Consider the following 12,770-nt stretch of genomic DNA (forward strand, 5'->3'; position numbering starts at 1 on the left):
AGACTTTCGGCCATATTGCATTATGAGATGACCGAAGAACACACGCAAAGATGGCGGCCTTTTTATGAAAGATACTGATGTTCTGATGTTCAGAAATATGTTTATTAGACAGAGTTATTAAGAACAAGAATTGATGTAGTATAAGAAAATTGTACTAGATTTAGGAAATAAGGCCATTAATAGATTAGAAAGACATTCTATGTAGATGATGAAACAGTCCGTGTGCCGGTGAAAAACAGTGAATGTAATTCTATTTTCCTTTCCCTAATTTCCCCTTTTTTCTTTGTATTTTGAAAAATATAATAAAATATTAAAAAATAATAATAATTTGCTACACAGTGGCACCTGGGTAAATTTACGGCCACCTCTTTATGACTGTATTATGAGGTTTTACTGATGTTTTTGAGGTTGTATATGTTTTAATGATACTGATGATTTTATGTATTTTAGTGGCTGTTACCCGCCCTGAGCCTGGTTTGCTGGGAATGAGGGCGGGCTACAAATTTGAATGAATAAATGGCACAGCAATATTTATTAACTTCATTGTGAATCCGTATCTTCAACATATTTAAAGAGATCATGCAACAGATGTTCTTACAATGCACCTTTTGCAGACTTCTAGTATGAATTCCCACTTATGAATAACTTTTGCTCAAGAAAAGAGTCCAGTTAATGTCAAATTCAGTCTAGAACCCCCAAAACAAATTCTGCAAGCAGCCACTGTGTTAAAATGAGAGAAGCCAGTTCCATTCCCCTACTTTGAATGAACACATCAAGCTGCCTTACACTGAATTAGACCCTCGGTTCATCAAGGTCAGTATTGTCTACTCTGACAGGCAGCAGCTCTCTTAGGTCTCAGGAAGAGCTCTTTCACATCACCTACTGCCTGGTTCTTTTAACTGGAGATGTTAGGGATTGAACCCAGGACTTTCTGCATACCAAGCGGATGTTCTACCACTGAGCCACAACTCCCACCCGCCCTCAGTGGCTGAAGTTCCAGAGAGACTTCCCTTCGCTCACAGTTTTTTACATAATTAAGAAAGTTACCTGTTTCATTTCTTGGGGTGTATACAGCATAGTCCTAATTATCATCACCCTGTCCAGAAGGTCCAGAGGTATTCCATGAGGAGAGAGTATATCTTCTGTACCCCTGAAGAGGTAGGCAGAAAAATTCAGGTTTATTGTCAAATTAGTATTTTTTATTATAATTCCACCACAAGGTCTCTCTCATTCAATGTAGCATTTGAATAAATGGGAGGAGGAACTTCTTTTCCAGCCCTGTATTCCAGGGAAGTCTGAATTCCAAGTAAGTAAACTAGTCAACTGTAAAATGTGGATTAAAACTAAAATATTCTTCTTTAAACATTCTGTCATCACAATATATCTTAATTTACCATCTTAGTGCAAATATTTTAAAGCATTCAACTGATGAACAATCCTGCCCCCTTACCAATACACCTTATTTTCAAAAAGCAGGGGGGGGGGGAAAGACTCTTGGAAAACTTCTCTTCTCCATTAGAGGGCACTCTAGTTTCATCTGAAATTGCTTCTTCATTCAGATAATTGCTGGAAATCATACTTGGTGGGTCTGGGGGTGGGTGGGTAGTTGTATAATACTGGTAATCAATTTCCTTTTTTACTAGGCTGGAGCAGCAACCATTTCTAATAAAGGCATCAAGATCAACTCTTCCTACCAACAAGATATTCAAGAATGCTTTCATAACTGATATTTGGCCACCTGCAACCCGTGTGCGGAAGACATTAATCTGTGAGTATTCCCCCGAATCTCTGTGTAAAAACTGTTGACTCTTGACTTTAGGAGTATGTAGAAAAACTTGGTGGACAATTTAGAACTGCAAACCTTCAACCAATACATGCTTAACTCTTACAAGACCCCCACAAGTTGATTGCATCAATTTAAACTGCGAGTCTCTGAGAAAGGCGAACTATGAATAACGTAAATATGTACATACAGGGCCTGGACGCCTCTTCAGCAAATGTTGGTACATTTTAATCATCTAATATCTTGATAGATGTATGTACTGAATGCTCTTCTATGCTAAACATACAATCTCTCTCAGAAGTATTTGTTGGCTATGCAGATACATAAGCATGAGAGCTTTATGTCCTGCACAAAGCATCAAATGCCAGCAGCGGGAGGGGCCAGTGACAGCCTTCGGCATGTCATCTTGCTGCAATCAGTCAACATCATTAATTCCTAGCAGAAGGAAGGTGGTGTCCTCAATTTTCTATTGGATTATTATGATACGCCTGCACAGACACTTTGCTATTATTATGTATTAATTCAGATCAATACAAAATGATTTACCGTATGGTAACTGTTTAATGCCGTGTTGATTTTGTTGGCTGCCCTGAACATGTCCTTGGAAAGGCTGGATATAATAATTAATTTTAAAAAAGAGTTCCAGGAAAAATGCAAGAAGCAGTGAAAGGACCAAAGAGTGAGCAAGAGTGAGAAATCAGGGCAGATCTTTGAACAAGTTGTTATTTCTAAGTAAAGACAAGGAATCATACAAGCAACACTTGAAAGCCAATTGCCTGGCATCTCCCTGTTGGATACACGCTACACAGAATATAGCTAAACTTTGAGATGGGAAAAAGGGCAGTGGTTTTATATGCATTTAATAAACAAGTGATGTTTCATGATCCTTCTTTATCACAGTACAAAACATACACTTGTTCATGGGCAAAGGGGTTTGGCAAAGCTCAGACCAATGTAGTCAAGTAAGAGAACCGGCAGCTTATTAGGGTGCCTATAAAAGGCAAGAACAAGAAATATGATTTAACAACACAGATGGCAAACACGTGCAAAGGGTATAATACTGTAGGGAGGCACAGCAAGTTTTGTGTTGCAAATGGATTTCAATTAGTACTGTTCTGAATATTTATCAGGGTAACTGGAAAGGAATAGACCCGGACCCAAGAGGGGCAAAGAAAAAGATTATGAAAAATCCACATGCTTTCCTCCCTGACTCTCTGAGCAATTCACTAATTCTGGGGCGTCACAGCGTGAAGAATGTTTCCCCCTGCAGTGAAGCCCTTAAGCAGCCCTGCAGCAACAGATATGGTTGTGACCCATCAAGATGATTATCACAGGTGTATCAGCACCAAGGATAAAAAGCTTCCAAAGATCATAGCTCTTTGTGCTGAAGCAGCTAACACTGAGGCTTATGGGAAGACGAGAACCATCCAGGAGTAAGCCTTAAGCACTGTACCTGATTACACAGTTCCCCCGGTTGGAAGCAAAGATGACAATCGGAGCAATAGAAGATTCCAGTGCTCGGTGCAAATATGTGAAGCACTCAATATCCAGCATGTGAACCTCATCCACAAAGAGCACACCAGGGACTAGCTCAGCAATGCCTTGATCAATGTATTTATTTACCACCTTGTTGATCTCTCCTCGGAGCTTGTCTGAGGGATAGGAAAGATAAATGTTATCAACCTTAGACTTCTATACAACTTCCAAGGCAACTTATAATAATGGGAGAAACCCCCCTTTGCACCATTTCTGTAGACATCCTGTTCTGAACGAATAAGTACCCCAAATGCACAAAAATACAGGGTGTACATAAGTAAAATTAAACTAAGAGTTAGCTATCTAGCTCATTTTAAAAGACAGGGTTTGGTAGAGTTAAGTTTCGTTATTATGGTTCCATGCCAATTAGTACCCTATTCATATGCTTTTGGACAAAACCATTCTGATAACCTGATGATGTTTTCAGCACTAATTTCCCTACTTTCCGTATGTAGAAATTCATTTGTAAAGACAGACCGTTGTGTGGCCTGAAGTAACATCAGTTTTCAAACAGGAAAAAAATGAACACATCTATGGGTGAGTTTTCTAGCCTACAGATAAGCCCTAGATCTATATTATTTGTTATCCGCCAGATATACAAGATTTTCCCATTTATTTGTGCTACTCAGTTCCTACCACGTTCAACTAGGTCAAACCTCCTCCTAGCAATACATGGAGAACTTTCAGTGAGGCTAAATAACTTTTGGCTTATGATCGACATTTTCAGGACCTGACAGTGTCTTCAGGCACGGAAACTCCGAACACAGAGACTGCAAATCTACTTACATAAAACTGAAATATAAATTGATGAACTTCAAAACACTTCACAATTAAAGATGGTTTAAATAATGGAAAGAATCTTCTGGAAGAATAATAATGGCCAGACATCACATTCTAAAAGCCATTCAACTTTTGAATCAACATGAAATACGCTTCACATTTTTTGTATGTTCTGACTACCATTTCTTCAGACTTTACAATTAGGAATGCAAGAGCTGTGTGTTCTTAAATCCTATTCAGCTTAGTGGGATTTACTTTCGCATAAACATGTGGAGTAATGGACTGAAAGTGTGACAGTCCTTGTACCTGTGATTTCAGTTTTCTTAGGCTTCATCAACTGTCCCATCATGGAGAGGATATCCTGCCCACCCTAGAGAAAACAACATTTGGAAATTAACATATCTCATTTTTGTTGCCCATGAGCAAATCACGGCTTGGAGAGAAAAACTCTGAAGGACCCACTGTTGTCAGGGGGCAAAGAGAAACTGATTTTCAGAATCTAACAGCTGACGGTTATTCTAAAAATGCTAGTCAGGACCACTAGTTTACTAGAATGTTATTCTAAACAACAGCTTGACTCCAAAGCAGTAGGCAGAACTCAGCTTGCACAACAAGGCTTTCTTTTGTCTTATGCACTTCACCCTTTGGCAAGGGAATTGATATCATAACTTAAAAAGCTACTGTATGTGTATCCACAGCAGTGTTATCCCTCGTGTGTTCCTTCGGTGCAGGGACCCTCCCAGTGAGTCAAGATCAAATGACCGGATACAACCCAATGTTTGCAACAAATCTTTAGACATCCACCATGGAAAATCATGTGCTTTCACTACAGTGCTGGAAATAACACACAAAAACTATGCTTCTGCCCAAGGCTTTAGAAAATGTTTATATTTATCCCTGTATGATATACACAAGTTTGTGTAGTTATCCCCTGGCAAAGTTACAATATCAATGTCATGTTTATTTGCTTACCCTTCCCTTGTTTTGCTTGTTTTTTCTTTTTTTCTTTTTCCAAAATAGCTCTTATGGAAAATATTCTACCTAACTGGTAGTTTCAGAAAGACTCACAGTGCAATCCTAAGCAGTTACACCCTTCTAAGTCCACTGACTTCAACAGAAGAGTGTAACTCTGCTTAGGACTGCATTGTCAAAATACTAAAATAGCTACATAGTTGAAAATGTGGTGGTAACGAGTGGTAGGCGGCAGAGAATGTTTAGTATCAACAAGTAGACCTCAGTTACTTCTTCCCTGGATCCAGAAGTAGAAGTAATCCCAGAGTTAAAAAAAAGGCAATTGCAGGGAGTGCAAGTAATTGTTTTTTTTGTTTTTGGTTACAATAGCCTGGAAACAGACAACCATTGCCTCCTACAGGAGCTTAAGGGAGAGGAGATGAAATAATTTGTGTTACAATCTATCAGCAGAGTCGAGTACCTGAGGCCGGGCATTGGCCACGTCCAAGTCATGCAGTGTGACATCCTGAATAATTTCTTTCTTCTTGTGGACGTCACCCTTCGGCAAGGGAACATATTCTTCAGCCTCAAGGTCAAATTCAGTTGCATAGGTGTCACATCTGCCTTGCCTCTGTGGAGAGAAATTTGGAAATCACGTATGCTATATTTATAGTTAAGTGTTATTGCCAATACTCAGAATGACATACAGCTGATAAACAAAGGTCTTGTTTTACAGTTACGATCCCGACAGGCTTTGGTTGACAGTTTTGAAAATGCCAGGCTTGTCCTTGGGAAAAGAACGAATCGTCAAGCCACGAAATCCTACTGAGCGCACCTGGTCTTTTCTTCATTCTTCCGAATGTATGAAATTCTTGCTAAAGGACAAACTCACCAGATTAACTAGAGATTGGAGAAACTGTCCCAGACTCCTTTGGACAGGGATGATTTATTGTATGATACAAAATATTATGCTCATCCATTAAACACCAAGTATCTATCTACAGTACATTTTAAATCAGATATAAAGAGCATGCTAACTAATGCAGTATTCCTTTCTAGATGCATATATCTTATGGCAAAAAAAATTGGATAAAAGATAAAAGGTTCTGTGTGTTTCTCACAAGTGAGACTAAAGATGTTTAGGCATTTTCTCTTTCCTTACATATCGTATATGACCACAACATACACACAAAGTTAAATATTACAATAAATGACAGCACACAGAACAGATTACCTCACCTGTGAATTTGGAAGCAGCCTTCATTTCATGCAACACAAAAGAAAAGCCTGAGACTTTTCTCAGTTTACCTATTCTAGAAAGGATTGAGATTGTTACGATTCAGACCTTTCTCCAAAGGAGATGGGAAGCCTACACATTACATCTGACACATTACATCTGACCCCGTCTTTGATTTACCTTGACAGCTCCACTGTTTGCTTCAATGTAAATCACATCGCCAGCTTCCACTCTTTCCTTTTGCAAACTTTCAAAGATGCTGGGGTCTAGCTGGAGGTAGAACAAGTACACAGAGATCTACTGCATTAAAGATGCAAAAATTTAACAACAGGAATTGTAATGAGAGGTTCCCTCCCGGATCCTATTAGAGGATCTGAACTAAACAATTTAAGAGGCTTTGCCTGAGCTAAACTGTATAGAAGCAGAGTTCTCCTGGATTGATAAATTAAAGGTGAATTACAACCTTTAATTCTGATAATACAAAAAGATAAGGGGTAGAGTTCAGTTCTCTCAACTATTAACCTGCAAACCAGAAGAACACCTATAAAACTTACCGAGAAAAGAAAATATTGTTTTTTATTGAGCAAGTCAGAAAAAATACAGGCATGAAAAAGTTAACTATACAATTACTGTGAAGATAAATGCTAAAATTACTGAAGTTCCTAGCATTGCTCAATCATATTATAGCAAGAAATAGTTTTAAAAAGCAAATCAGGTTTCAGCTTTTGTATCACTGCTTTTAGGGATTATCAAAAAGCTCAGGTTATCTCACAGGCAGAGCGATCCTAAGGGGAAGGGCCTGGAGCTGCACAGGAGCAAAGTGGCACCGATGCCGGTGAAGGGCGACTTACGCTGGCTCCGGGGAACAATGCCACAGAGCAGGCCTCGGGTGCCAGTGCTGCCGCTCTCCTGGAAGTGATGGCCCATGCTGACATCGGGGGTGGGGGGGCGTTCTTAGGGGCGGAGCTGACATCAGTTTGCTCCCAAACCCCTTCGGGCCCAGGAACACTCCTTCACGCTGCAATGGAGCTAAGCAGGCAAAATAGCTGGCATAGCCCCGTGAAACTCCATGGAGGACCTTCATGGGTATTGTATTTTCAGGTGATTTATTTCTTACTTTACTGGCCAGGAAGCCTCTCAGGAGGCAGCACGGCTGCACTGTTCCCAACTGGCACCTAACTACCCCTCCCTCCTTAGGATCGCGGTGTTAGTCTTCTTCTGAGACTTCCATCCAAAGAAATATGATTTGCTTGTCACTGGAATGCATATTTATAGAAAAATATCAATCTTTCTCTAAATCTCTTCTATTATAATCATGTGGTTATATTTAATTGATTGGTTCATAACTAAATAGGAGATAATCAACATATGTGAAATAAGCATGTGCATTTGAGTTATGTCTGTCACAGCAAGATAAGGCCAATCTCAGCTCTGAACCTTTATTAAAAAAATTTTATCTAACTTTTCTGTAACTGTTTCAACTAACTGTCCAAGATGAAACAGATCTAAGCAACAGAGCTCTCTGACAGTTGGAAACTCTCAGTTAACTTTCACATTCAGCAAGAAAAGAGTAGTGATATCATTGCTACCGCTACAGAATGAAGAAATAAAAATCTAAAATTTCAGTGTTGGGAAACAGGAAACTACTGTGTTTCAGAAGAAACTGTATCCTGTGCCTTCTGACCATTCTCTGGAATTAGCACCAGGTAGCCGGCAAGATCTCAGCCCTGGTTAGTATTTGGATGGGAGACCACCAAGTAATACCAGGGTTGCTGTGCAGAGGAAGGCACTGGCACCTCTGTTAGTCTTTTGCCATGAAAACCCCAAAAGGGGTCGGCATAAGTCGGCTGCGACTTGACGGCACTTTACGCACACACAGCCAGCAAGATCTACCAATTTAAGTAGCCAAGTGGTAAGTTACCCCAAGGATTCAATGGGCCATGTGATGCAGGTAAAAATACCAACCGATTGCTCTGATAGTACCTGCAGCAAACTATTTCTTCTCTTCTGCCTTTTCCTCCATTTTGAAGGCAAGGGGCCAAGGAACGCATGTGGAAAAATCATACCTACCTTTAGCTGTTTTGTTCCTTTTGCAGTTTTGAGCCCTATAATGACATGACTAATGGTTTTGCCATATCCTCCCATAGGGTTCTCAGTCTCACAAGGAGTTAGTTCTGTGACTTCACCTTCATAAACTTCCTTGGTTTCTTTTATTCTCAACCCTGAAAAATATTGATTATAAGTTGTATAACTTAATTGCCAGTTATACTTATTATATATTACTGTACTGTTTGCTGCTTGGAGTTCTATGGAATAAGGCAGGGTACAAATGTTTTAAATATTCTATGGCATCATCCTCTCCAACTTCAATACCCTTAGGAAACCTTCATATAAAAATATTTGCTCTCAAGCAAAAACAAAACAAAAATCTCTGTATAACTTAAAAGGAAACTTTGCCATGGGAAAAAAAGAGCCCATCATAATTTTCAGAATTCCAACTTGGAATATATAGATATTAGCTAGGCCACTAATTTGAAAGGTGGGTGCTTAATAGATCTTAACTGTACCAAAATAGAATTTTCATGTCCTGTTTATTATTTTTTCCCTAGATTTAAGAGCCATTAGCTATTCATCTGCCATTTCACACTTTATTGTCCTGTTTATTCACTCTTCAAAGCTATCCTTAGTTTGAGACTAAAATTCTGGATGGCTGATGAATATATATCTTAACTCTTGGTCAAATAGTATAAACAGTTATTAGTTTTTTTTAATGTTTTTTATAACCTTTTAAAAAAAGACACAACATTAAGGAATGTTTAATAAAATTAATGTTAGGTGAATTCTGACACAAAACTGGACAGATGGACTAGAAGAATTTCTATCTTTCATTGAACACCAAATACTTGTTTAGAAGCATCTCCATGCTGACATTCAGGGAATGTGGAGCACCAACAATGTTTCTGGCTGTTAAATTTTTGCTATCTCTAGAAATGACAACACAGATGACACAGGCTTCAACTGCTGGCTCAAGTTTCCAAATTTGACAGGGGACTTCATCACATCAAGGAAATATTGCAGACTGTGCTCCCTCCATCTCTGGGTTCTCCCCCCTCACCCCTGCCAATTTAACTGTAATTTAAAGACCACAGATGATTGAAAGCCCCTTTCTCACAGAAATCAATGGACCACTTTTTTTTTCAGTTGCAAGGGCTGATGGAAATGTTTCTTCACTCTAATGCCATTGAATACTTAGATGAAGTCTAAGGTAAATCATGATACAGAGCCCCAGGAAATTAACAGATGTTGTACACAATAATAAAACAATTAGGTTATCTTTAAGCAGTCCACGGGTTTGCAAGGTCTAGTTCTATCAGTGAGTAACACAGGAAGACCTCAGGTGCTTAATGTTTTGTCTGCAAATCCTCTTGACAAACTCAAATGTGCACATTCACCTGAAAAATCCAGAAGTACTAAGGGAAAATTAACTTAATTGACAAGCTACTCATCTTGCTAGCACTGATTAACTTCCAGTGTTTTGTGTGGCACCGAACTCAGAATGCACAAAACAGAGGAAAGAGAAGAATCAGTCTCAGTGTGTTGCTTTAGATTCAGATAAAGTTCTTCAATGAAGAAAGCATACATACAGCTTGTGCAGACATGCCAAATGACCCAATAATAATGAAAGAACTTTAAAAAGTCAAGCAAAAAATGGCCCACTAATCATGAGCCCTGATAAAAACACACTATACTCTGATAAAAACAAACGGATATTAACAAATTACTTGTGATCTGTTAATGTGTGAAATCCAAAGCTAATCTGCATGGCTATTGTTGACTGTAGTCTTTGTTAGTCTGGAGGTTTTCAAGACAGGAAGCCAAGCCTTATTCATTCTTAAACTCTCTTCTTTTCTGTTAAAGTTGTGCTGATGTTTATGAATTTCAATGGCTTCTCTGTGCAATCTGACAAAATAGGTGGTAGAATTGTCCAGTCTTTCAGTGTCTTGGAATAAGACCCTGTGTCCTGTTTGTGTCAGTCCATGTTCAGCCACTGCTGATTTCTCAGGTTGGCCCAGTCTGCAGTATCTTTCATGTTCTTTTATCCTTGTTTGTATGCTGCGTTTTGTGGTCCCGATGTAAACTTGTCCACAGCTGCAAGGTATACGATATACTCCTGCAGAGGTCTTTTGCTGATCGTAGCATTTGTTGTATTTTCTTGGTGGGTTTAAACACTGTTTGTAGGTTATGTTTTTTCAAAAGTTTCTCCATCCTATCAGTGACTCCTTTAATAAATGGCAAGAATACCTTTCCTATGGGAGACTGTTTTTCCTGAGTTTTCTGATTTTTGTTTGGTTTAATGGCCCTTCTGATTTCATTCTTGGAATAGCCGTTTGCTAGCAGTGCGTGATTTAGATGATTAGTTTCTTCCTTGAGAAACTGTGGTTCACAGATCTGTCTTGCACGGTCCATTAATGTTTTGATTATTCCTCTTTTCTGTCGGGGGTGGTGGTTGGAGTTTTTGTGTAAGTAGCGATCTGTGTGAGTTGGTTTCCGGTAGACCTTGTGACCTAACTGAAAGTTTGTTTTACGGATGACAAGGGTATCAAGGAATGAGAGTTTACCCTCAATTTCCTTTTCCATGGTAAACTGAATGTTTGGATGGATATTATTAAGATGGTTTAGAAAGTCCATTAATTTTTCTTCACCATGGCTCCAAATAGTAAATGTGTCATCTACAAACCTGAACCAGACTGTAGGCTTGTAAGATGCCGATTCTAATGCTGTCTTTTCAAAATATTCCATGTAAAAGTTTGCTATTACTGGACTGAGTCAGGAAAGAAAATACCAAGACCACGGTTACACAGCCCGGATAACCTACGAGAACCAATGAACTCTGACCGTGAAAGCCTTCGACAATAAATTACTTTTCTCTTTTTAAAAAAACACTTACCAATTGCTCTTCTGAAGTTTTCCATCAAGACTTCTGTTTTCTTTATCTCTGTAGAGTACACCTCACTTCCAACCATAGGGCAAAAGGGAACCTTACTACCCAACTCCTGAGCAATAGCTAGAGCCAAAGCAGTCTCGGGGGGAAAAAAAAGATGGAGCTATTATACCTTTAACCTACAAATTTCAAAGAATATATTGTAGGAAAAAGCATGGCCATTTACAATATTCATACATACTACCTTTCAGCAGGAATTGCCTCAAGGAGTTCATATTTTAAAGGTAGAAGTAAAACATAGCTAGAACTAGAACACTTCTAAACATCAATAATAAAAGCAGCAGTCAGACCAAAGTCTCAGTTTCTCTAAATGCTTTGCAACATAGTAAGGGTTTCATTTGCCTCTGAAAAATGGAAAAAGAAAACAGCTGTTCTGGCCTCAAAATGGTAGGAATTCCATGGTTCTGGATTCCCAACCCCCTCCCCAATCCTATTTTTGGTTGACATCAGTCTAGCATTGGAAAATGATACCAAGAAAAGGACTTCACTGATGCAAAGGAATGTAAGGGAAAGGTGCCCTTCAAGACACCCAGAATCCAGACTGTTTGGGGCTTTGATTGAAAGGGATAAGTATTTCAAGAGTTCTATCACGTGGACTGATATGCCACCAGCATGATGACGATATCCAGTTGTATTTTATTTCTAATCGAAATGGAGTACGTGTGAAATGCTATCTCCAGGGATCAGCAGTCCCCAAGGAACAGGTTTAGGTGTAATGTGAATGTCTGCAGAGGAAAGGGGAAAATGGGGAGAAATTGCTCTCTCCTCCACTAGAAGGGCCTTTTCCAATCTGTATCCAAGCCATTATTTCTAGCATTATATGCAACAGCTTGCCTACAGAAACAGCACTTTCTTGTACCAAGTATACAAACTGTATTTGTTGGTAGTATAGACATTTATATCTCTCTGCACATTTGTGCCTGCAGACTACAGCACTAAATCACTATACTCTTGCATCTTTTATCAGTTTTACACGTTTGGAAGAAAAAGATCACTAACTGCATGCAACCAATACTTGCAATTTTGTATCTTTTTGACAGAAGCTGTATTTAAGATACAAATACCTTGCCAGTCCCAGGAGGTCCTGCCAGTAATACAGCTCTGCCAGCCATCTTCTTGCTTTTGATCAATTCCACAATAATACCACAAGCCTACAAAATTAAATTGCATTTTTTTAAAAACTGTATTTATAGAGAAAACACAAGATTTAAGAAAAATATAATTCATTTCATGAATAAAAACTGTATATTTCCGTATGGGCTGTTTAGATAGTTCCTTTTTTTCTTTCTCTTTATTTTGATCTCAGTTTGACATTGCTCTGGGCCGATTGGCCATATGAACAGTATCATCAAAGTAAGTAAGTAATAAAAACTGTTTGAGCTTCCTAAATCCAGGAGATATGTGCAATCACCACTTTTTAAAATTGTGAAACATATTTGGCCAAAAGTTTGTGATGGAGGAGGCAAGGTTAGAATTCAGAA

General features: G+C 38.8%; 1 protein-coding gene across 1 annotated transcript in view; it reads right to left on the bottom strand.

The window, feature by feature from the left end:
- The window catches only part of RUVBL1 (RuvB like AAA ATPase 1), a 35,155-nt gene that overhangs the window by 17,867 nt on the left and 4,518 nt on the right, over positions 1-12,770 (bottom strand). The window contains exons 2-9 of the mRNA XM_056853603.1: positions 12,354-12,440; positions 11,236-11,368; positions 8,354-8,509; positions 6,468-6,553; positions 5,532-5,681; positions 4,406-4,469; positions 3,237-3,435; positions 1,048-1,150 (exon numbers count right to left, since the gene is read on the bottom strand). Coding sequence (XP_056709581.1) covers positions 1,048-1,150; positions 3,237-3,435; positions 4,406-4,469; positions 5,532-5,681; positions 6,468-6,553; positions 8,354-8,509; positions 11,236-11,368; positions 12,354-12,440 — 978 coding nt within the window. The remainder of the gene's footprint in view (positions 1-1,047; positions 1,151-3,236; positions 3,436-4,405; positions 4,470-5,531; positions 5,682-6,467; positions 6,554-8,353; positions 8,510-11,235; positions 11,369-12,353; positions 12,441-12,770) is intronic.

The sequence above is a fragment of the Euleptes europaea genome, chromosome 1 (genome assembly GCF_029931775.1).
Source record: "Euleptes europaea isolate rEulEur1 chromosome 1, rEulEur1.hap1, whole genome shotgun sequence".
NCBI classification, from domain to species: domain Eukaryota; kingdom Metazoa; phylum Chordata; class Lepidosauria; order Squamata; family Sphaerodactylidae; genus Euleptes; species Euleptes europaea.